The sequence below is a fragment of the Lycorma delicatula genome, chromosome 1, assembly GCF_047948215.1.
Source record: "Lycorma delicatula isolate Av1 chromosome 1, ASM4794821v1, whole genome shotgun sequence".
NCBI classification, from domain to species: domain Eukaryota; kingdom Metazoa; phylum Arthropoda; class Insecta; order Hemiptera; family Fulgoridae; genus Lycorma; species Lycorma delicatula.
In genome coordinates, this window is record NC_134455.1 from 240,758,852 (window position 1) to 240,782,400 (window position 23,549).

Here is a 23,549-nt window from a genome sequence, read left to right on the forward strand (position 1 = left end):
CGATGTGATGAAAGATGTTCTTGAAAAAATAAATTATAAAAAACATACCTAAATATATGCGGTGATTTGAAAGTTATAGCTATTTTGTTAGGCATGCATTTAGGCTATACTAAGTACATGTGTTTTCTTTGCGAATGGGACAGCCGAGCTACGGATAAACATTATGTTACCAAATAGTACAAGAAACGAGACAACTTAACCCCAAATTGGAAAAATATTATTCATGATCCCTTAGTTGAACCCCAAAAAAATATTTTTACCTCCTCACCATATCAAGTTTGGACTAATGAAAAATGTTGTAAAAACAATGAAGAAGGATAGTCCCAGATTTTTGTACATCACGCATTATTTCCGAATGTAAGTGAGGGAAAAATTAAAGAAGGATTGTTTGTTGGTCCTCAGATAAGACAGTTGGTCAAAGATGATGCATTTAACTCAATGTTAAATAATATAGAAAGTGCATATTGGGCTTCATTTAAAGACGTTTGCAAAACATTTCTCGCCAAACAAAGATTCGACAATTACCACGATATTTTTAATTAACTTCTTACTTTCATACAGAGCTATGGAATGTAATATGTCTTTGAAAATACATTTTCTCCATTCACATCTGAATTTTTCCCGGACAACCTAGGAGACGTAAGTGACGAACACGGTAAAGACAATTCGGTGATGGATAGCCGCTATAAAGGGAAATGGTACACTAACATGCTAGCCGATTACTGTTGGACGTTAATTCAGGATGTGTCTTAGGCTATTTATAAAAGAAAAGCATCAGCGAAATCATTCTAACACAGGTGCAGCCACGCAAAATTATAAATTTTACAGATTTTAAATATATTTTCCCCTTTTTTTTGAAGATAATTTATTAAAAACTAAGAGTAATAGAAAAATTGTAATTATAGATTTGTAATGTACGCAATCAAGCAATTGGAGAAATGGTATCACACTTAGAGAAAAATTAAAAAATGTTTTTTTTTTTGTCTATCAATGTTATCTGTATTTATTTCAGTCAATGTTGAATAGCTTCATTGTTTTTAACATTTTAAAGTGAAAACATGTTCTTGTTATAGTAATTTCAATACAGATTCATTTTACTATCAATATATTAAGAATAAAATCGTTATATTCAAGAAAATATAGTTTTGGATTTTTTTTTAAACAGCAAGAATTTATTTCGTCTGTTGTTGATGTTAAATAGTATAGATGTATAAAGTTGGATGTCGAATAATTCTATTTAATAAAGATATATATAACTAGCTTTGAGTGGATGTTAATATTGGGTGATTAGAGCGGTGTATCGACTTGAGCAACGGTTAGCGCTACTGTGTACGCCAGATTATGGTTTGGTTTTGTCTGCGGTAAATAGAACACAAATTAATGAATCGATTGTTCTACTATTACACTCCATTATTATATATATGATTCAACAATACAAAAAATCCAAGTTGTAAATAATCTTAGTGCACGTCAAATACGCGCAGAACAAGAAAGTTTTTTTTTACATTTTATGACTTCTGCATTTATCTTATTAAAAAAAAAAAAAAAAATCCCACTAAGTGGGTTCACACTCATAAATTATCACGTATCAATATCCTTCGTATCGTATCCTTCTGTTGCAAGCGATGATACGGTTTGATGATCTCGGCTGAATTTTTTATATGAACTGAATTTAATATACAAGAATATACGGGTTGATTGACGAAACAAGTTAGTTCATGTATCTTGGGCTTACAAAAATAAGTTGCGGGTACTTGACATTTACATCAAGAATGTAAAAATGTTACTTCACTTAAAACATTAAAATACGTAGAATTTTTATATCTACATTTTGTTATATATTATTATTTTATTTTAATCTGCTTTATGAATGTAATATTTTACATTTATAAGAAATAGTACAGGAGATTATGCCCAGCTTTGTGGATTTGAGATCCGTAATCAGCTGCGTTCCTTGTTCGTGAAATTATAGTATCTGAGGTTATTACATCTCCGAAACATTTTGGTAATATCACGATAGAGTATAAATCCTGACTCTGACCAACCATGGAAATTTTGAGCAGTATTTAAAGAGTTTTGGCATTCTGGCTGATGATTTTTATACTTATAGGGGAGATTGTCCAATCAAATAAAATCTGATATTTGACCTACGGAGAGAAGAGACCATATTAGGAAATGCCATGATGGGGGGCTAAACTGTCCACTTATTAACGGAAAGCTTTGAGACTTAAGCAATACTGCCGGACTGTTAGGAGTTCCTCAATTCCTCGATGAGGTCGCTTGATTCAGCTATCATAATGTTCGGAAGTCTCGGTCTTCTGTGAAAGTGAGTTTTTTCTCTCTTTTTCTTCTTCTCCACCGGGCCGGATCCAGCAGTTAAGTATTACACAGCTCAGGGGACCTTTACTCTTACGGGACTCCACGTCTCGGATCGCCAGTCGGATCTCACTTTGCGTCCGCCTCAAACCCCCAAAGTAGGATTCACCAGGTCCGGCTATGGCGTTCCTGCGTCCTCACTCCGGGAGCCGGGACTCGGTCTTTATGTCAATGCCTCTAACGGGAACACCCCGAGTGGGGCATCCCCTCCGGGGCTCGGTCTTTTTCGCTCGGGGGTGCGAGAGTCCCCCTGCCTCATCGCTAACGCCCATTCGTGCAAGCACGTGCGAACGGTAGTTCCGCAGAGGACTGTCCCTCATCCCCGAGCCCCTTGATCCTTCTCTTGAAGAATACTCGCCACGATCTCTGCAATGGTATCAAAACTCTTGGAGCCCCACAACATGGTGGCGATGATGTTCTCCACGCTGAGCGGTCCGGTAATCGCCGAGCAAGCTAGCGTATTCATCCCACGGCGGGCACCAGAACACCACGTGATTTGGGGTATCCGGGTCGCCGCAGTAAGGGCAGTAGGGGTCATCCGCCTTCCTCCTACCACAAAGGTAGCCGCGGAAGACCCCCATGGCCGATCAGGAATTGCGTGAGCCTGTGAAGGTGAGTTTGCAAACCAGTCTAGTCACTTAGCAAGATAAGTTTATCCGCGAGTTATATTAATTTATTTACAATTATATTAATTTATTTCACTTTATAATCATAAGGCCAATTTTAGTTGTGAAATTGACTTGGGAATAGCGGACGCACATCTGACTAGGTTTTAATAGTCTATCTTCTCTAATCTACTTTACACTAAGATTTTTTTAAAAGTATTTTTAATAATTAGATGTTACATAATATTATATTAATACATAATGCTAAGAGCATGTTCTAGATCAGCGCCATTAAGTAATCCAAAGGAATTGTAGCGGAATTACCAATTATTTTAGTCTTCGTAATCCTTTACAGTTAAAAAAAAAAATATATATATGTATATATCAGTAATCATTCCATTGATGCATTTAATTTATACCAGAATTTTGTAGATCTAATGGAATCTCGCATCTATGGTACACATTCCTTTAACGATATGATTATTCTCAACTTCTTTGTGATAGTTTATATTAGTTTCTTTATTAGATCTACCATTTAACACGTATTGATTTTTTCAGTTTTTGCTAAAGGAACACCACAGTTTTAGTTGAATAGGAAATTTAATCTATTTGTTCGGGATTGACATGTTTCATTGGCAGAAGGAATACGAAATATTTTTAAACTCCTTCTTACAGTTATTTTATTAAACACGCCTATATACAATTTTACATGTAAAAAAATCTAAAACGTAAAATATAAAAATGTACTTAGTTCATAAATAGAGAATATAAATTATTTTTTGTATAAACCTACGTAGTATGAATTTAATACTCAATGTAAATTTGAGACTTGTTTCACTGTTTTGGGGGGAAAAAGAATTTACAATATAATATTTCTTCAATTTTTTAATACTAAAGAACTAATTACTTAGCTAAAGAAATAAAAAGGTTCTTAGGAAATAATTTATGCATAGGCTACATATTAGCCTATTATTTATATGGTATTATTCACTTGACTATTTTGTAAGGGGTAAATGTCCTCTATATAATTACTTTATCTAACATCCACAGAAATTTAATTTTTGTATTCTAATTTTCTTCTTCCTCTATAGTTTATTTCTTATATTAATCCTTTAAATACCAAATTAACTAAACCTGGATGTTAATGGATTGCCCACCAACCTATTTCGTTTCTTTACAAGATTCTGTCACAAATTTTTCATCTCTCTTTTCGTCTTCAGATGATTTCATACTTTATCAGCTCTCATAATTTTCAGCACTTATTTCGCTTATTATTCTTTAACTTTTCCTATTGTGCTTTTCACTATCATAAAGCGATACACTCCAAGCGGACATTTTTAAAAGTATATATCTAAATTTTAGAGCTATACTTTATAACAGCACACTTCTTTCTTAAAGATGTCCTTAGTTGTGACAATCTGCTTTTGATCTCTACCTAAATCCATGCTTAGTAATTTTATTACTAAAACAAAAAAAATTCTTTACATTTTGTATAAAGCAGACTCCTAACGTCTATGCTCTTGTTTTCGGCTTATTGATTTTATTCGACTGAAAAGGTTAGTATGTATGATTAGATTCATTTACCTCAATCTTTATTTCTCAGCATCCTCCTTTCTGTAATATTTCATTACCTCTGTTTTAGTTTTACTTACTTTAAAACTTAAAGTCACTCCTAGCAATAATTTATTCCATTCAAAATTTCTTCAATTTCAACTCATTTTTGGTTCCTGACAAATGAACAGTATCATCAGCTCATCTTAAAACGTTTCCTCTCTTTAGATAGTTACCTTATTCTCGAATTTTTCATTAAAATTCCTGTTTTTTTTTATTTTAATCCCTGTTCTTTTTCTACTGCATATAAGGTAAAAACTAATCTCTTGTTTTCTACGTCCTTGTAGTACTTCATTTTGAATCAGAGACTGCCTTTCTTCACCTCTTCTTATCATGCTACCCGATTTTAATAGCAAGTGTATTTCCTGCCATGTTGTAGAACAATTCTTCTTTGATATTCTAAATGTTTAAGTTGTAAACTAAAACTGTAAACTTTCGATGCGTTCAGTACTCACAATTACCTGCCGTTGATTTCTTATTGTAAAAAATTAAATTTTTTAAAATGTTTAAGTACTTTTCTTCCAAGCTACACAACTTGGAAGTTTACTATTTAATCCTATTGTGTTTTTTAAGCCTTTAGTAGCTCTATCAAACTGGAAACAGGGTTTCCTATATAACTTATCTATTCCTTTTTCTTCCTGTACAACTTCGTCTGCTAATTTTTCGCTTCCGCGCGGTCTCTTTGTATATTCCTGCCATCTGTTAGCTCTTTCTTCTTACCAAAGGTATTTCTTCTACACCTCTAATATTAACACGTGCTAGGTTCATTTCCCCAAAGTTTTCCCTTATTTTACACACTACAGTCACCTTTTCAGTAATCACCCTATATCGTCTGTTTTATATTTTTCAAAAAAGGGTAGTTTTTCTTATTTTCCATTTGCAACTATTTATTTTTTTTATCATTTTCCTAATGCCATTCCTGTCCCCCATTTATATCAACCTGCCATATTTTTTCATAATTTATGAGATTATCTATTTCTCCATAATCCTTTCACCTTATCGGCTTTTGCAAAAGAGATTAACAAAAAAACCTCCTTCAGTTGTTTGTGGGCTCGGACTTATTAATATATTCTTCTCGCTTTACTGATTGTAGTAACACACTCTGTTGTATATCTTATTCAATATTATTCCTACCCATTTTAATTTGTTGACTTTGCATTGCTGATTAAAAACTTTGTTAGTATTTTCATAGAATCTCAAATACTCAGAACATTAAGAAAGTTAAATAAACAAAATTAGTTGTTTGAAACAAAATATTTAATCGTATAGCCTACAGTTCAAATAATCTCAAACAGAATCTGAAAATGTGCAGCACTGTTATTTTCAATTAGAACTCTGGAAACCACCTTTAGGTGTTACTTCACAGGAATATTAATACAGCACTGTACACCCCTACAGTAAACCGAGCCGATTGCTGATTAGGAGAGCTTAATGCGGATAATATTCAACAACATGAAACGTAACACGATGAGGGATTTACTCAAACTCGTCCACAATATCCGATCTCCAAGCAGCTGGATTACAAGAACCGCCACGACTCCCAGTCGATTATGCGTATAGCCTAAAATTACTTTCTTATACATTCCAGTATCACTTGCAGATTGCAGCGAGAGCTAACCATCGGTCAGAACAGTCACTTACAACGTATCAAAATTCTCAAAGTAATTATTACACTAGGAAAATTATAGAAGCATACTGAGGAATATCGTGGAAAACCAGTATAACATAATTGTGATTTAAGTTATTTATGTTTTCATATCTCAAAATTTCTTTGACAGATCGGAGACATTTCCGTCTCCCTTTACTAAGTGGCTAAGTTTAGAAACCAAAGATCGCAAAATCAATCTTAGGTAAATGGATAAATACAATTACTACTAATTTCTTTATGTTTGTGCCGGGCCACGGTAGGAATTCGTATTACGTAAGGCCTACGGGGAGATTTTACTTCAACTCTAACCTTCCTTATACTTGTTACTAAAATAAGTATTTTACTAATTAGACCTACTTGGTAACGTTATATTTTAACTGATTTTGTAATTCATCTATTTATGAAGATAGATGGAATTTTAACATACTCGTATTACAATCTTGTACTTGTATGTACCAAGTTTATTCAGAGGTAAATTCCGTCGCTGAATCGTTTCAATGGAAATATAAAACTTGAGAATTTATTGTATTGGGTTTTATTTCATTGTATTTTCTACATAACATAATACGAGATATTGTTTTTTGATAAAAACTTTTATTATTTAGTTAATACCTAGCTTATTTAAATGTAGAAAACAACTCTCTCAAGAACACAAAAATACCTTTTTTCTCAAAAAACTTTCCACATATTTTTAAAAACCTGACACGTTTTTGGTGTCTAATTAAATTTTTATGGCCACTATTTTAAAGAGTCTGTCTGATAAATGCGTCCAGATTTTTGAGAGTTTACAGATTAACGAAAAAGTGCGATCCTTCATCAGATGCTACCGATCAAAAACGAAATTAAAGAAAACATCTGTAAATGAGAGTGTATTCAAAAATATAAAAAAAATTGCATTGTATTTTAACTAAACTATAATAAAGAAACCTCATCAAAATCTTATTTTAAATCAAAGTGAAATTTTAATAAATCAATACAAAAATTCAGTCAATAAATACTGAAAATCCGTAAATGCCTTTTGATTGTCTATTGGGGTAATCATGATAATCTACTCGTATATTTAAAACTATGAAAATTTTTCATGTTCTTTTTTTTTTAATTTTTTTTTCTTGACCATAATGGTCGGCGAGGATATAGTTTGAAATTTAAACTTTTTTTAATGACATGTGGAACAAATTATAAAATAAAACGTTAAACAAACTTCAAAACGTTTTCAGTCACCTTTCCGATCATCCTCACTGACTGGTGCTGCTGTTTTCACACAGGCATGACCTGATGTTACTGCTGCCGTTTTATTGAATTAATGTAGACATTTATGAATGTAGCCGAAAAGAGTGTGTTTGTGTGTTAATTTAGAATGTCGTATTTATATGTTTATATTGTGTCTTTTTTAATTTTAAAATATCTTAATATGAGGTCCCTTTTTATAGTATAAAATATCAAGATCGTCAAGTTAAAATATCAAGTTTGTGTACCTGTGATTTGTGTACATTAGGTGGTTAGAAAACGGTGACTATGCTGCTGTGGAGGGCTTGACTAAACTTTATCCCGCTTGACTGATGTACAACATTGTACACAATTCAATTTATAGTTTATTGTTGTGAAACTAGTTTAGTTTTTATATTCCAAAGGGATTGTGTTCTGTGTATAATAATTTGTTTAACAGTACGCAATTACCAAACATAATGATCCCAAAATATATGAACTGAACTGTTCCGATCACACAATGTTCTACATTAGCCAAACGGGACGGAGTTTTATACAAAGATACAATGAACACGTTGTGCCTTCCACAGCAACGTAGAAGTAACATTTGTTCATATACGCAAGTCACAAATCCTTATCTTCATTTTCTACAAGTACACGTGCAGGAAAGCAGGATATGCGAAAATGATGAAAGGTATAAACAAACAAAAACGCACGACACAATTCAAATCACACACTCACTTTTCAACACATTCTTAGCAAAGATCGGTTAATTTAAAATATCCGCCAGCAGTAACACCAGCTGAGGATGCATCTCAGTAAATAACAGTCACAGATCACCGATAACTTTCGATTACAAATCGTGTTAAAAATATTTAGTGTCCCTTTTTACAAAAGATAAATAGACTGAAATAATAAACGATTAGAATTTAAGGAAGTTTTCGTTAAACTAAATGAAAAAGTTATTATTTAAGCAAGACTATTGTTACACTTCTTCCAGTCAAATTCAGGTTTTGTTTAGCGGAGAAGGGTTTGAATGTCTTACTACAATAATATATGAATAATAATACAATCCGTCGTAAAAGATTATTTCATGTAATACAAAAAAATATAATTCACTTAAACATTTTAAAAGCTAGCTCTTCCACAATATACTTAAGTAATTCATTTAGTATTATTATGAATGTAATAGCGTAATGTTGAAATGATTGAAGATAGAGAATATGTGATCGTATTAAAATAAGAAATGGCGTTATTCCTCCGAAAAAAGTTAAGTATTGTATTAAAGGGGAGCAACCCTACCACTATACTACCCTTGCACGCAAACCACACCCTTTTTCGTTGTGCAGTGTCATTGGTCGTAGTTGCAAATCTATCCGGATAGATTTGCATCAACGGCGACATTTATTTAATTTTATCTGTATTCTTTTATAAACTAAAAAATACGTACTATAAATACGCTTTTTAATACCGCTGTTGAATTTCGCAAAATAAAAATTAGCTTATAATAACATAGAATATAGTATTATTGTATAGAACAATAAGATCAGGTTATTGAATGGATTGTCTCTGTTTAAAACTTACTGAGATTATGCTCGTACGTAAGAAAGATTTCACGGTTTGCCGATTATCTTCTTTCCAAGTAACAATAGTGAAGTGACAGGCGTTCATGTATTTTGTCACTGATAAATGTGCAACCTTTAAAAAAACCAATAGACACTTGTTCAAAAAAAAGTACCAGTACTCTACCAAAACAGATAACAGAACTAACTGTTTTCGTGTAACACAACAAAAAGTTTCGGTTACAAGTAAGATGCTTTTTATGATTCCGCTGCAATTTTTTTTTTAATAAATTACCGACCCATTTAAAAGATCTTCCCACCAATTTATTTAAAATAAATATGTAAGACTATTTTTTACTGAAACGGTATTACTTTGTCGATCGTTTATAAATAATGCAAACCTAAGTGTTTGCATTTCCATTTAAACTGTACATAAATATATAATCAAATAATGTTCACTTATGCCTTCTGAACTGGTATTTATTTTGTAATATGTTGCTTTTTTATTAACGTGTTCAGTTTACAATTTTTCATGTATTTAAATGTTAAATTTTTAATATAAGCTTTAACCGCTTCTTCGCTTTATATTATACTTATTTATGTATTGTTCTGATCAGTGTTTTTCTTTGATCTTGGCAAATTCTGGGTGCAGTTCCTTCTGTTTAACCGGGAGTAACATACCTACTCGTTTCTGACGTGATTTAAATAATATATTCTTATCTAACGATCAGAATAAAATAATTACTTATATATTTTATTTATAAATGAATCATTATAATAATGATTCTAATGCAATGAATTATAAAATAATTTTTAAAACAACTGTATTATATTTCCCGTTACTCAAATGGGAAATATGTCCCGACAAAGTTTTTTTTCAACTCGTAAAAACGTCGGTTCTCGGAAAGTAATGTTAGAGTTTTATGCGCACTTTTAAATTAGTTACACTAATTATGTTAGAACTTTATTAAACTAAGCCATTATATTATTATTTATGGTAGTCTAGTTTCTAAAATAAAAACTGTGGGTCCGTTTTTAATACGGTTTGGGTTTTTCCAAAATCTAGATATTTTTTAGCGGGATCGAACTAATTTTCCAAGATCTCTGAACATTAAAAAAATTCCTTTCTCTCTTATCGAAAGGAAAACATATCATATTTTAAAAAGTTAAAGTGTTTGCGTGAAAATTGAGGTTGGTTTGTTTTCAAAAATCCATGTTCTGTTAAATTTAAATAGGCCTCCATTTACAGTTAAATCTAAATTTACATATGTAACATCTGAATGGTACTAAAATCCAGTATTTTCTAAAGAAAACTGACAAATGATAACAACTGATAAATTCTTACAAACATATTTTTAAACAGACGTACTTGATCTTTAACGACAGTATATGATCTTTTCGTGACTTCATTAAAGAAATAACGTGCATAAATAGGAGAAAATCACAAAACTAATCGGAGCTGGAATAAGACAAAGTGTTTTTTTTTTTTTTTTTAACTAGTTTTTATGTTAAAAACAAACATTTCGTAACTACTGGTGTAAGTACCCCCAGTAGTTTCGTCATAAAATAAATAGCGTTATCCGAGATCCTCAGAAGTTCTGAATCTCACACAAATAAGCTTTAACGTTTAACGTCACTTGTTTTTACATTAAATTTTAGAGAAAAGAACAGTCGAATTTTTAAATTGAAAAAACCTATTCTACAATATAGATGTACACACATTTTACGAAATTAGATGTAGATATATATATTATAGTATAGTTTATAAATACTCTAGTGTATGTTTATAGTATAGACATCCGGTGTGTTTAGTGCCTGAACCGATCAGATCCTTTTCGGGCCGAGTTAATTCTGGGTCAAAAATTAAATCTAAAAATTATTAAATTTTAGCAGAAATGCAAAGGGGTAAGGAAACAAAACATCTTTCACAGATACGTATTTAAAAATATACCTCTTTGTAATCAAACTGACAAATGAAAAATGCTAATGGAACTGCATAGATATTTCACTGAAAGTTTTTTGGAGAAAATTAATTTTTTGTATATTATGTAGAGTTAGCAAATTTTTCCCATTAATGAGATGAATTAATTGTTATGCAATTTAAATATTGTTATTTTTATTATTATTGTTGCTTACTAATAAATATATAATTACATGTTATATAGCTCGACAGATTTTGGGAATTTCTCAAGTATTCAAAATATATTAGATACTAAACCGGTTTATTAATGCCATTAACAAATCGATCAGGTATTGAAACGTTTCTGTCTTTAGTCAGGATAATTTTCTAAAGTTATTATGATAACAACTGACACATTCATACAAATACGGGAAAACCTAACTTATAAGCCGATGAAAAATTTATTTCGAGAATTTAAAATAACAAGTAGCGATTGAACGGAGTTAATTTAATATGCAGTATTTTTACGAATTTACATGTTTAATAATAATCTTTACGAAATTTCGCTGACTTCTTGGCTCGGTACAAACTGTACAGTGTAGCGTAGTTCGAATAATAACAATGGATTTAAATTCTCAACAAACTAGTGATGTTCGTTTAACGATAATATGTAGATGGGTAGAGTACATTGCTTACCCTACATGTAGCAACTCGGTGGCCTTTGGTTTGTTACCTGTCTAATCATGATCAGTAATTTAAAAATAATTTTAAATTTCGTACGATACGGCTTTTTGCTTAAACAATTCAAATTTTAAGTGATTATCAAAAAGTGAAGAGAGTACTGGATTATTTAATCATTCTACTTACTGTCATTTAATCATTACGTCATAAAACTGTAGGGTGTAATTGATAAAAATATCCCACCAAAATAATTAAACATTCACTTTATTTGAAATGTATTATATTACCTTTATCTAAAATAATACCTTAACAGATAATTTATAATTTATACGGACGATAATGTCGGGGTCAAAACGCGTTTTTTAATGTGCATTTAAAAACATAATAATAAACATTTTTTGATTGAATATTTTGATAAATGTGTAAAGGTAATTGACATGTGTGTGATATAACTATAGCCGTATGTATGTATACATACATTTACATACACCCACACACATATATAAATATATATATTTTTTTTGAGACTTAGTTTTTACTCATATATTAAGCTTAAAAATATTACGCAAAAACAATAAACAGTACTGTAAAAGAAATAAAACCCAGAATATTCATTCTCAAGGACAAATGCTACTTTTTTAATTTTAAGGTATTTTGTAATAATTTTCTGAATTAAATGTTATCATAAAATTGCTTTAAATAAAAGCAATCAGAATGTAGTGTTTGAAATGAACTGTTTAATTCAAATAATTGTAATCGTAAATTCTTATCGTTTAATGTTTATGTAGATGGCTCAAGTCATACAAGGATTGATGTACTAAAGTGGAATGTTGTGGGAAGTGTTTTGCTTATGTTGTAGACAATTTATGATAATAAGAGGAAAAAGAGTTGTCCAGCAGCGCTTCGGAAAAATACCACAACACAGAGACCAAGCGACGATACTACGCCGTCGAGTGCGCGACTAAGGCTGCCCTATATGGTGTGAAGGCCTGTGCTGCCAACTACCCACACTCCTTCAGATGGACTCGCCCAGAGATCGACTGCGCATGCGTGTTTCAGCCTGTCGCCAATCAACCGGCCATTTTCTCTGTTCAGTTGTGTCCGCAAGTTCCCCGTGAATGTTTAACTGGGGTTCGCGCAAACAGTTTTCTATCTACTCGGGTTAAGTTACACAACGAACAATCGTGCTACATCGACATAGTTTTTATTGTTTGAAAAAAACATTTAAAATGAGTGAAAATTCTAACGTTAGCACGCAGAGCATAGCGGACTATTTAGCCCAGCTGCTTAAAGATCGTAAACAAGTGACAGCGTTTCCAAATGTATTTATGCACGTGGAACGACTCATTGATGAAGGTAGGACAATAATTCCATCTTAAGTTGAATTAGCTTTTATTCTGATTTAAATAAATTTGAACTACTGTGATTATAGTCTTTTAAGAATTTTTGTTTTTTTACTCGTAATTAAATAATTTTTTAGCGCATTTACTATTTAAACGGTACTCAAAGTAGTGTACAAAAAGTGATCATTAGCACATTATATGTTTTTTTTCAATATAATGTAATGTTTGCATATCATTTTTTTTTCTCTTGGGTCTGATATTTAATATATTAGACTACACCTATTGTTTGTAATCGTTATCGATGTTCGGAAAGCAGATTTGTATTATTCTGCTAATTTTGCTGACAAGGAACGTTTCAATTTTTACTGCACACTTCAAATCGTATTGTAATGCAAGTTAAAAAAAAAATTCTTGAGATAATTTCTTGAAATTTGTTAGATACCGAGTTGCTAGAATCTGCCTTTTGAGTCGACGTGAAAACAGGTTTTGAGAAAGGCATTTACGGTTTAGTTTCTTTACTAATTTATATTCGGGCCGCCGCTTGTGAATTCCAAGGCTGTGGCGCACCAAGTTTCAAACATACCGGTACGAAGTAGATGTGGATATATTTATTTATATTCTCGTCACATCACCGCCTTGCGAGTGTTCATAGTTTCGAAAGCTTTGTACTCGTGTGCAAATTATTTAAGTTATAACAAGGCATTATACCTATTATATTTCTTAGTCGTGTTGTACGGTTACATTTACTCTGTTATCTAACTTTCTTATCAGTCAGCTCTTGTAGCCTATTTACTTCAATTGTTTTCATAAGTTCAGTTAAATTTATTTTATATAAATCATTTGTTCCAATGTACAAAGGTCAATTTATTAATTTATTTAAATTTTTTGCCTGAAAACGGGTTTCCTGTAAATATTTATTGCATCTTATAAATATAGAATGATTTATTCTCGTTATTTGTTGTCACAAAAAAGTTAATTTCTTGAATTTATTAAGATAAGTTATTTTTAATAATTTTATTAAATAAGACTATTATCAATCCGTTGTGATGATAAAATTTATCTAACGTTCAATTTTATTAACGTTTCAATGATCATAAAGCAAATTATTATTAATTCCTCATCTAAAGTATTTCAGACTTTTGTATTCTTAAAACTTTTATTATGAAATATTATTTTATCTTATATTCTAATGGAGTTTCACATAGAACTGACGCAGAAAACGTTTGCTATTTTTCTGTGCACGCCAAAATAAATGGGATTTATCTACGTATATGTTGCAGAGACAATAAATTTATTAATTGTCGCCAGCATTTATTAAAAATATCGTAAATAGTGTTTTTTTTAATTTATTAATCGTGATCTAATTTCAACTTAAGTCGATCGTGTTAAGCAATCTATATTTTATGTATAAAAAACATACTCACTGTTATGTGAAATATACATATATATAAAAGTACTCAACACAGATTGAGAAGCGCTCAAGGGATTGTTTTTTGTTAGTTATATTGAATCGGTAAATTGACAGGGCGTTCTTTGGGGAGATAACCCTAGAGATAGACAGATAGATGGGGCTGATGAAACTCTGTTTTTTTCTTCTTTGGTCACGCTTGGTTGGTAGTCGTGATCGTCCCAACAGATGCGTTTCTTGCCGCACCTAAGTTGGTGGTCTATTATTTTGCGCTCATTTTTTAACTTTTTTTTTCATGGTTAATACTTATATTACGTATATACTTCATGTTATTTCACGATTTTTCATTTTCGGGGTTTTTCAATAGACATCTGTCTGATTGATTTATAGAAAATATTTAATTATACAATATTTTGTGATTTTTTTGTCTGTTATAATCACTGAATGTTTCGTTTTGATGAGGCAAGTTTACACAATCCTTTGTGAGCCGGATGGTAACAGCATTCATTGTTATTTTCTTTTCAAAACTGGTATGGAGGAGGTATTTTACAGAATCAGGCAGTATATTCAGTGTCATCCATTTAGTGTAAATTGTACTCGTATGCTTAGTGATAACCTTTGTCCTAGCTTTTTTTTTTATCTGTGAATATTTCATATTACAAAAACCGTACTATTTGTTTACGTGTAACATGCATTGATTAACAACAAGTTGTCAACAAATTTTTATCTTCTATTGTGAGTACGTTAATTAACTTGCATAAAGTTTTAGTAAGTAAACTCTTCACTTGTTCAAATGTTTAAATTGTTCACATTACCACTTATTTCCCGTGTAACATTTGACGTATAATGCGTATATTATCAAATCCAGCGTTTCTGTTTTTCCAAGTAAAACACGCATATGCTTTCCATCGAAGTGTCTTTAATAAATTAATATCTAATTATTTTATGAAGTCGTCCGTTTGGTTATAAATCGTATAGTGGTACCAGATGCTTTGTAGGCACTTTCTTTTAATTGTCGATCAGTAAACATTTTTTTTAGATGGTTTCCTTTAACGCATTAATTTTATGGAGGCATTTTGTTTAAAAGTTTACTTTTCAGAGTCTTTTAAAAATAGGTTCAAATTTTGTTAATTTTAAAACTAAAGAGTCGCATTAATTACCTTAATTTTAATTAGCTTTGGTACTGTTGGAATCTTCACAAACATCATTACTCTTATTTACATTCCCCACCGAGCGTGTGCAGGACTCAAGTAAAAACTATCAAGCGGCTGAAAAAATAACACCAATAATGTTTGCTTATTATTTGAATTCACTTAAAATTAATGGATAGATTAAGGAATCGGTTAAAGAACTTTAAGAAAAAAAATTAAGTATCCTTAAGTATTTTGGTGACGACGGATTATTATATTTTCTTAGTCCTGTTATAATTGAATCTGATACGATACAGCTTGTAGAGCGCGATAGGAGTTATTGCTTCTTACTACTCCCCGCATGTAACATCATGATCGCCATTTGATTTTCTTTCTTTATTAACTTAACTCTAATAAGCAGATTGTAATTACTGTTGGTACTTACGTATTAACGCCACAACAGCTACAGCTTTATTTAAAAACAAAGTAGTCAATCGGATTTCGGTGGAAAATGAACAGTCTATTAATTTTAATAAATGGTTATTTATATTTATTTATTTTATAAATATAATTTAACCAAACTTAACCTACGCTCGCTAACCTTGACTAAGTAACACCGTAATTTTTTGAGTATATTTAATAAATTCAGTAATTATTGCAATTATTTATTATTTAAATAATCAAAACACTCCTGTTAATTAGTCAAGGTTAGCGAGCGAAGCGAGCGTAGGTTAAGTTTGGTTAAATTATATTTATAAAATAAATAAATATAACCATTTATTAAAATTAATAAAGAGACTGTTTTGAATCTATGTTAAACTATATATCGGCCCATTTTCCACGGAAATCCGATTGACTACTTTGTTTTTAAATAAAGCTGTAGCTGCGGTGGCGTTATTACGTAAGTACCTTACTGTTTTTTTTTGCTTTTATAATAAGTTCAGTGATTTATTTACCGATTACAAAGAATGTTTACAACTTTTTATTTAAATATTTATAAGCAATAATGCTTATATTACGTAGGTAAGTTACTAAAAAATAACAGTTATTATTTTCATAATGAGTTAAAATATTTATTCTTAAAAAAAAAAAAAAAACCATTGTGGGGGAGAAACAGAAAAGATCCTTTAAATATCGTATTAAGTTTCTGTCGATCTTTAGATTGCTTAATTCCAGTGAGGCTACAATCTTAACAGATTTTATGACTATTATAACATTTATGACACCAGTACGATAGCTGGCAAAAATAATTTATAACTTTGAAAGTTACTTAGAAAATTTCATTCTTTTAGAATATGTGTCTGCGTGTGTGTGTGTATATATATAAACAAATTAGCAGGGTTTGGTCGCCTTTTTTAAGAATGTATTTCCTCACTTTGCGTTATTTGTACCATGTAATTAAGGAAGTTGAATTTATTCAGCTTGAAATGATCATGTTAAAATTATTAATCTTTTCTTATCGGTTTTTCTCTTTACTGATTTTGTTCAATAAATAATTCAGTTAAAACTAATAAAAATTAGTAATACGCAATACGAATGTTTACTTTTCTTATAAATGAGATAATTAACAAGATCAAAAATTGAGATAATTAGCATTGCTGAATTATACTAGTGCATTTGTAATTTATTTATTATTAAATGTCCGCAAAGAATGTAATTTGATACGTATATTAGAAAAGATCTTTTTTCTTTAAGTAAAAGTATACTAAAAAATATTTCAAAATACTAATATAAAATATTTAGTGTTAGGTTACTGTTGTTATTTTACGAAAAGAAATGCATAGTGTTTCTTTCTTAAATGTTTATAAATAATATATATATATATATATATATATAAAATTTGTTCGTTTTTGTTTTCATATCAGTATATCTGCTACGATTATTTCTTTTAAATAAATTAATGGTCACTTATGAAATGATCATATACTCCATAAATTTAGTTTTTATTCATTTCTGAAGTAATTAATTATCAGTCTAGTACAGATAATAAGTTGATTCTTATTACTATTATTTTTGTAGCAATTAATTTTTGTTGATAATTGTTTTAATAATACAATGAGAGAGAGAGAGAGTGAGGTGTGTGTGTGTGTGTGTGTGTGTGTGTGTGTGTGTGTGTGTGTGTGTGTGCGCGCGCGTGCGCGGGAAGGAGATATTTAGATACGTAGACATTATTATTAGTGATTTAACATGCATTAATTTTATTTTTTATAGCGTAATCGAAGTGTTTGAATTATAAGAATTTTTTTCCCAACAAAGCAACAGAGTTCTGTTAATCGCATCACCGGTGGCATGATAGTCAAATTATCCTTTATCATTTGAGGATATTTCTTAAACATCTGACTTAAATATAAAATAAGTTATATTAAGCCAGTAGTTATACGATTTATAAGTAGGCTATCGCAGCAATCTTTTTCAAAATCGATTTACTTATACTATTGTTGAAAAATTCTACAAAAATTATGAGGTAATGTTAATACCCAGCGCAGTTTTGAAAAAAAAAAGAAGTCATTGGAGGAGAGCTGAATCATGTCCTCCTAAACACGTACTACAATTGTATCCGATTTTCTTGCATCAGATTAGTTTCACGTTCTCTGTTGACGCACTGACGACTTGCAAAATAAATGCACCGATTCGTACGATAACGCTGTGATCATCTCATACCAGTAACCCGACGTAAAACGAACATGTAGATAAAAATATTGTATTTAAAAAAAACTTAACTTAAACAGTATGAAGTATTCAACCATCATCACCGACATCTCGATAAACGGTTCCAGAGCTGTAACATGATGTATTACTCACAATAAAAATAATTGTCCTTTATAATTATTGAACATCCTTTCAATTACCCATCTTTACCCTATTTTATTTTTTATTCCTACATCCTTTTTGTAATAACGTATAACTTACGACGATCGTTAGTTACCGTAATTTCTGATTTCGTTGAATACTGTTTTAGGTTTTTGTTGAAAGTATTTAGATTTTTCATACAGCAGGATGCCAGTAAATACCGGTATGCGTAAAACATATGTAATTAAAACTTATACAACTTAAACTTATTTAATTTAAACGTAAGTATATACTGGCTGTGCGTGTTTTAAGTTCGTTCTGCTTATTAACATGTCATTACCGGTGTGCAACTGAAACTATAAATTATAGTTACTAGTTTTAATCTGTCGCTATAAGATATCAAATATTACGGCAGACGAAGTTTAAGATTATTTAAACGCTACTACGCTTATTAATATTTCTATTTTGTCACTCGTATTGCGGTCTCGGGTGAATTATTATGAAAGCCTGGAGATCTGCATTTTGTTTTCAATTTATTTCCATCGACTAGAGAAAATGTTATCATTTTTTCACTAAGAAAATATAAATAACATAGAACACAGGGTATAATTTTTACAATTCTTTGCAGCGTTTCATTTGGGACGAATGAAAGTATCCAAAAAGTGACCTTTTCGCATATAGGTAGGTTAACGTGTTTATTTATTTTGCATATAGGTAAATTTATTTTTTTAACTATCGTAATTATATCTTAATTATTTAAAAGTTATTAAATTACGGAAATAAGTTACAATCTGTAAGATATATTATTGTAATTTTAAGAGTTTAGGACGCGGTCAGTATCGAATACTTGTGCATCTCGTTATATGCGGCCGGTTAGCGATAGATAAACGAATGCGATTCTAGAAAATGACCTAAATCCGGTGAAAACTGACCTTGCCGGTTTCAAACAGAGTAGGTGATCGGAATCGTGCAACTCCATCTCATGAACAGCGTTCTGCTCAGGTTTCGTTCAGTCACAAATGTGTGTAAGCGGTAAACATACTGATCTAGAACTTTAAAAAAATATTTTCATAGCTGTTTAAAAAAAAATATTGTTACGCTGTTTATTCTGAATATTTTTCGTAACCATGTATGCAGTACTGTTTTATATTGAAGGCTGTTCTGCTTGAAAGACTTGTGCATCATTTTATAACATTGTTTTATAAATTTCACCGTAATGGTTTTGTGATGCGATAATAAAATTCGATATTATCGTCCCTATTCGACCGTTACAACAGGAATTTGTATGATACTTGAGGATTCGGGTTTAAATCCATCTTAATTGTCTTTTTGCGACTGGATGTTTCCGTTTTCTGCCTTGATCATCGTAAATACATCTTTTCGATATCGTTTAAAATACCCATTCATATCATAGATCCTACTCTTGAAAAAAGTACGGTAGAATATTATTAGTTATTAGTAGTGGTAGTAGTAATAGTAGTAGCGGTGGTAATTTAATGTCAAACACTTTGAAGGTACGTTTGTTTGGAAAGAATAATCCGATATTCACTTTAGGAAGTTTTAAGATAATAAAATATCTTCATCAGATTTACGTGCAAGGTAGTGAATTCGTTGAAAGAAGAGCTGCTATTTTGTATGTCGATAGTTCTTAGTTTTGTGTTATTGGTCATTTTAATTTCAATTAGAAGTGGTGTTTGTTTATCTGTTGATTTAACTATAATATCTTTCTTATAACAGTTATTGCTGTAAATTATGTACGGTGCCCTTTTCTTATAACGCTGCAGTAGATTTAATGTCCTTGTTTTTACGTTTAAACATTCCTTTAAACTCGCTTTTAAATTTATATTATTGGCCTTCGTATCAGTGGAGTGGCTTTGCAAGGGACACTTGATCTAAATATTTTTATGATTTGACAAGTATTTGAACCTGACTGTTTCGATAAAAATGCAATTTATTTAAGTTTAAACCAGTAGTTTAGTATACGTTTAAATTTATATGAATGAGAAATTAGAATGCACATTTGCATAAATAGTGATACACAGATTAGGCGGTCTATTAAATGGAAATATTTCGGAAAATTCTTATTCAAAATCTGATTCGTAGAAAAGATCATAAGGTACACATTTTTACATTTTATCTACTGTTGCAATTTATTATGTTAAACCCATTTTGTTCTAATGCGGGTTTTTTTTACTGTAAATTAAGATTTTCCTCTTATAATTTTTTTTTGTGGTGGTATTAAAATTTCATTAGTGTATAAATTAAGGACGATGGGTATTGAGAATTGCGAAGCTCAAATCGGGTGCTCAAACCCTTCGGTATGTAAGTCGGATGAGTTGAATTATCTTGGCGATCGGTATCTTAATTTTTATTTAGCCTCTCTCTGATAATGAGTGCATCTCTCTGATGAAAAGATGTATGTAGGTCGGGTGGATCGGAGGAGTCTTGGGTCGCAAAGCTAGATTGGTTAAAATAGGTACGAACTGCTGACCTTTGAAACAGGATAGGTAGCTTTAATAGTATCTTATGAGCTGTGTGCTGGATTTTTCTTTTAAAGTAATTTTTAATAGGAAAGAAAAAAAAATGAAATGTTTTTTTTTTAATAAATGGTATCGCACACTTGATGCGATTGGAAAAACTTAAAGAGAAGTATATATATATGTATTTCAGTCTTTATTTTCTTAAACAAATATTTCCTCTTTATCCAGCTTCTCGTTTGTGTGTATGTTTCATTTTACTGGCTCGCATTTATATTTTGTGCTAGAAGGAAACGTGCAGTTGTTTTAAATTCTTTATTCTCGCATCAACTTAAATGTATTACACATTCTATTTATAAACCTCATTTGTAACTGTTAAATATTTGTTCGATGGTTTCACTTGGTAATATATGTAAGGATGATTGTGTATTAGTGAAGTCAGGAAACATTGCTTTTCGTTTACTCGCCGTTCCATCAAAATAAGTCTGCATTCGTTTTAGGCGGTAGGTTGTTGGTTTGCTTATACATTTATTTACGCGTTTTTCTAATAAGACATCGTGAATCCCTTGTTTTATTATACAGATATAACGTTTCAAAAAACTGGACAGTATCTGAGGGAGGAACGAAAGTCAGTGCTTCTTCATAGTTCTGAAATAACGTTCATCGGCTCTAATAGGTTGTATAAACGGCTTCGTCTAAATTCTGAACTCAATGGAAATTAACCATATTTTCTTTGTCGAGTTACCTGATTTTTGTCTTTTAGTGGTCATAATTAATTTGTAATAACCAATTTTTATTTCAAATCGAACCTGTTAAATAGGATCTATTTTAACAATATTTTTGTTTCGGTTAACTATAAGTTGTTGACGTAGCAAAATTTATTTACCTTGCTGGGTAATCATGTAATCGATTTTATGACATAGTTAACTGTAATATGCTGATAATGCATCCAATCTCATTACATTGGTGAAAATTCAACGATATTGATGATAAGTTGCCTCCATTATTTTCACTAATGAATAAACGATACTGTACTATTTTTGATATATAATTGTATGTGTGCTTTTCATCTTCAGTAACAAGCTGCTGTACATTATTTGATTATGCCAGACAGTAGATTAGGTCATGTGTTTTAATATTTTCATGTCTTTAATATTATTTTTTAAGATTTTCTCAAATCCGACCAATAAACTCTTCATTACTTAAGGATGCATAAAAAGTTTTTTTTTCTGTTTGCTTGATATAGTTGGTATTTCTAGAACAACTTAATGAAAATTTTTTGTGCAATGTTTTGCTACTAGTTTTGTTTTGTGCTATTGTATTAACTTGTATTACTAGATTGTTTTAAATATTTTATGTAACATAATTAATTTTCTCTGTAATCCTCTGACATTGGTTGTAATAAATGTACGTCAAAAATAGACGTATAAATACACATAGTTTTTATACATTCAGTAAAGTATTTCAGACATGCCAGCAATAAAAAGAATGTCAATACTAATTAGTTGCTTTGTGGTTTATGCCTTATATCTTACCGGTAAAGATATATGGGTATATTTACGAAATTCAAGAGGTTAAATATTTTTCAAATAAAATGTTTTTTTCGCCTACTCTGAAGACACTCTACATTTTTATTTGCGTCAGCTCGCGCCCACGCGTGTGAAAATCAGTAGTGAAGGTCAGATATGAATGTAAAACATTATGACAAAATTCTTATTGAATGAATTCCATTGCTGTCATGTCTTGAAGTTACTTCGTTAAGTATTCTGAAAACGTATGTCGTTTAGGCCGAAATTTAAACTAGATATGCGCGTTTGCCTTCGTAACGCTTTCCGATATTCAGAACATTATTAAATTACAAATAGATGTGGCAATTGGGTTGCCTCGAATCTAAGCACTCAAATACGCTTAACTCATCCTTTTTTGACATCGTTCTCTCTTGTTGAGTGCTTAAAATGCCAGCATTCATCTGGATGTACGAGTAATTTGAAAAATTTACTTTACTGAAATAGGGTTATTTTTGTTCCGTGACAAACGTTAAATATTTTAACAGAAAATGTGGTGGTAGAAGTTGGTCATCTAATAATCTAATTCATCTTAACATTTTTCAACCGATTATCAAAACCGTAGTTTCAATTTATTGACTAAAAACATAAGATGTATCGGCAAAAATGTTAATATTGTAATCTTTTCTTTCTTTTATTAAATCAATGTTTATTTTTGTGTATATGTTCAATCAATCGTTATGTGTACAAGTAAATATACTAGGAGGTCCTATTTTAACCTACAAGCACTTCATTTCTAGGCCAGGCTTTCTACAGACACAAAATTGGAAACGGTTCCTAGTAAAGGTCCCTTGATAAAATCGCGTCCTCCAAATCACGGAACCTTTGCGTGACTGATGGGTTTCCGAAAATGCAAATAATCAAAAAATTCCCCGCATCTTAACACGAATCCAGTGGGCTTTCAGTCATAACCCACGGAAAAGGAATCTAAAGTGGGAAAGTGGTGGTTAGTGGGAGAGAGGATCTATTAAGCTTGCGAACACAACAAAAGAAAGACAACGCTATAAAAAGGAGTGATTCAAGCCTCCTACCGAGCTCTGAGCATCCATCCCACCCACGTTAGCATCAGTGTATACTAAGTGCTACAGGTTTGTGTGTATTTTAATAAAACTAGGAAGTCCATTTTACCGGAAAAACATTCCGGATAAAGACTTATTACACCTTCAGGCAGGCGCAGTCCCTGGACAGGTCTGCTCTCAGCCACCCTTCCCACAAGCAGCGTTTCCCACCAACGATGTTTCATGGAA

At 31.1% G+C, this 23,549-nt stretch overlaps 1 protein-coding gene across 8 annotated transcripts in view; it reads left to right on the forward strand.

Moving 5' to 3' along the window:
* The first annotated feature begins 12,648 nt into the window (after nt 1–12,648).
* The window catches only part of how (protein held out wings), a 296,068-nt gene continuing 285,167 nt past the window's right edge, over nt 12,649–23,549 (forward strand). For 4 of the 8 annotated variants that reach the window (XM_075374789.1, XM_075374781.1, XM_075374806.1 and 1 more), the window contains exon 1: nt 12,655–12,945. In XM_075374789.1, the coding sequence (XP_075230904.1) occupies nt 12,819–12,945 (127 nt within the window). In that variant the 5' untranslated portion in view covers nt 12,655–12,818. Of the gene's footprint in view, nt 12,946–23,549 lie in introns of all 8 variants that reach the window. The other 4 variants (XM_075374772.1, XM_075374800.1, XM_075374764.1 and 1 more) reach the window with 3 other exon arrangements.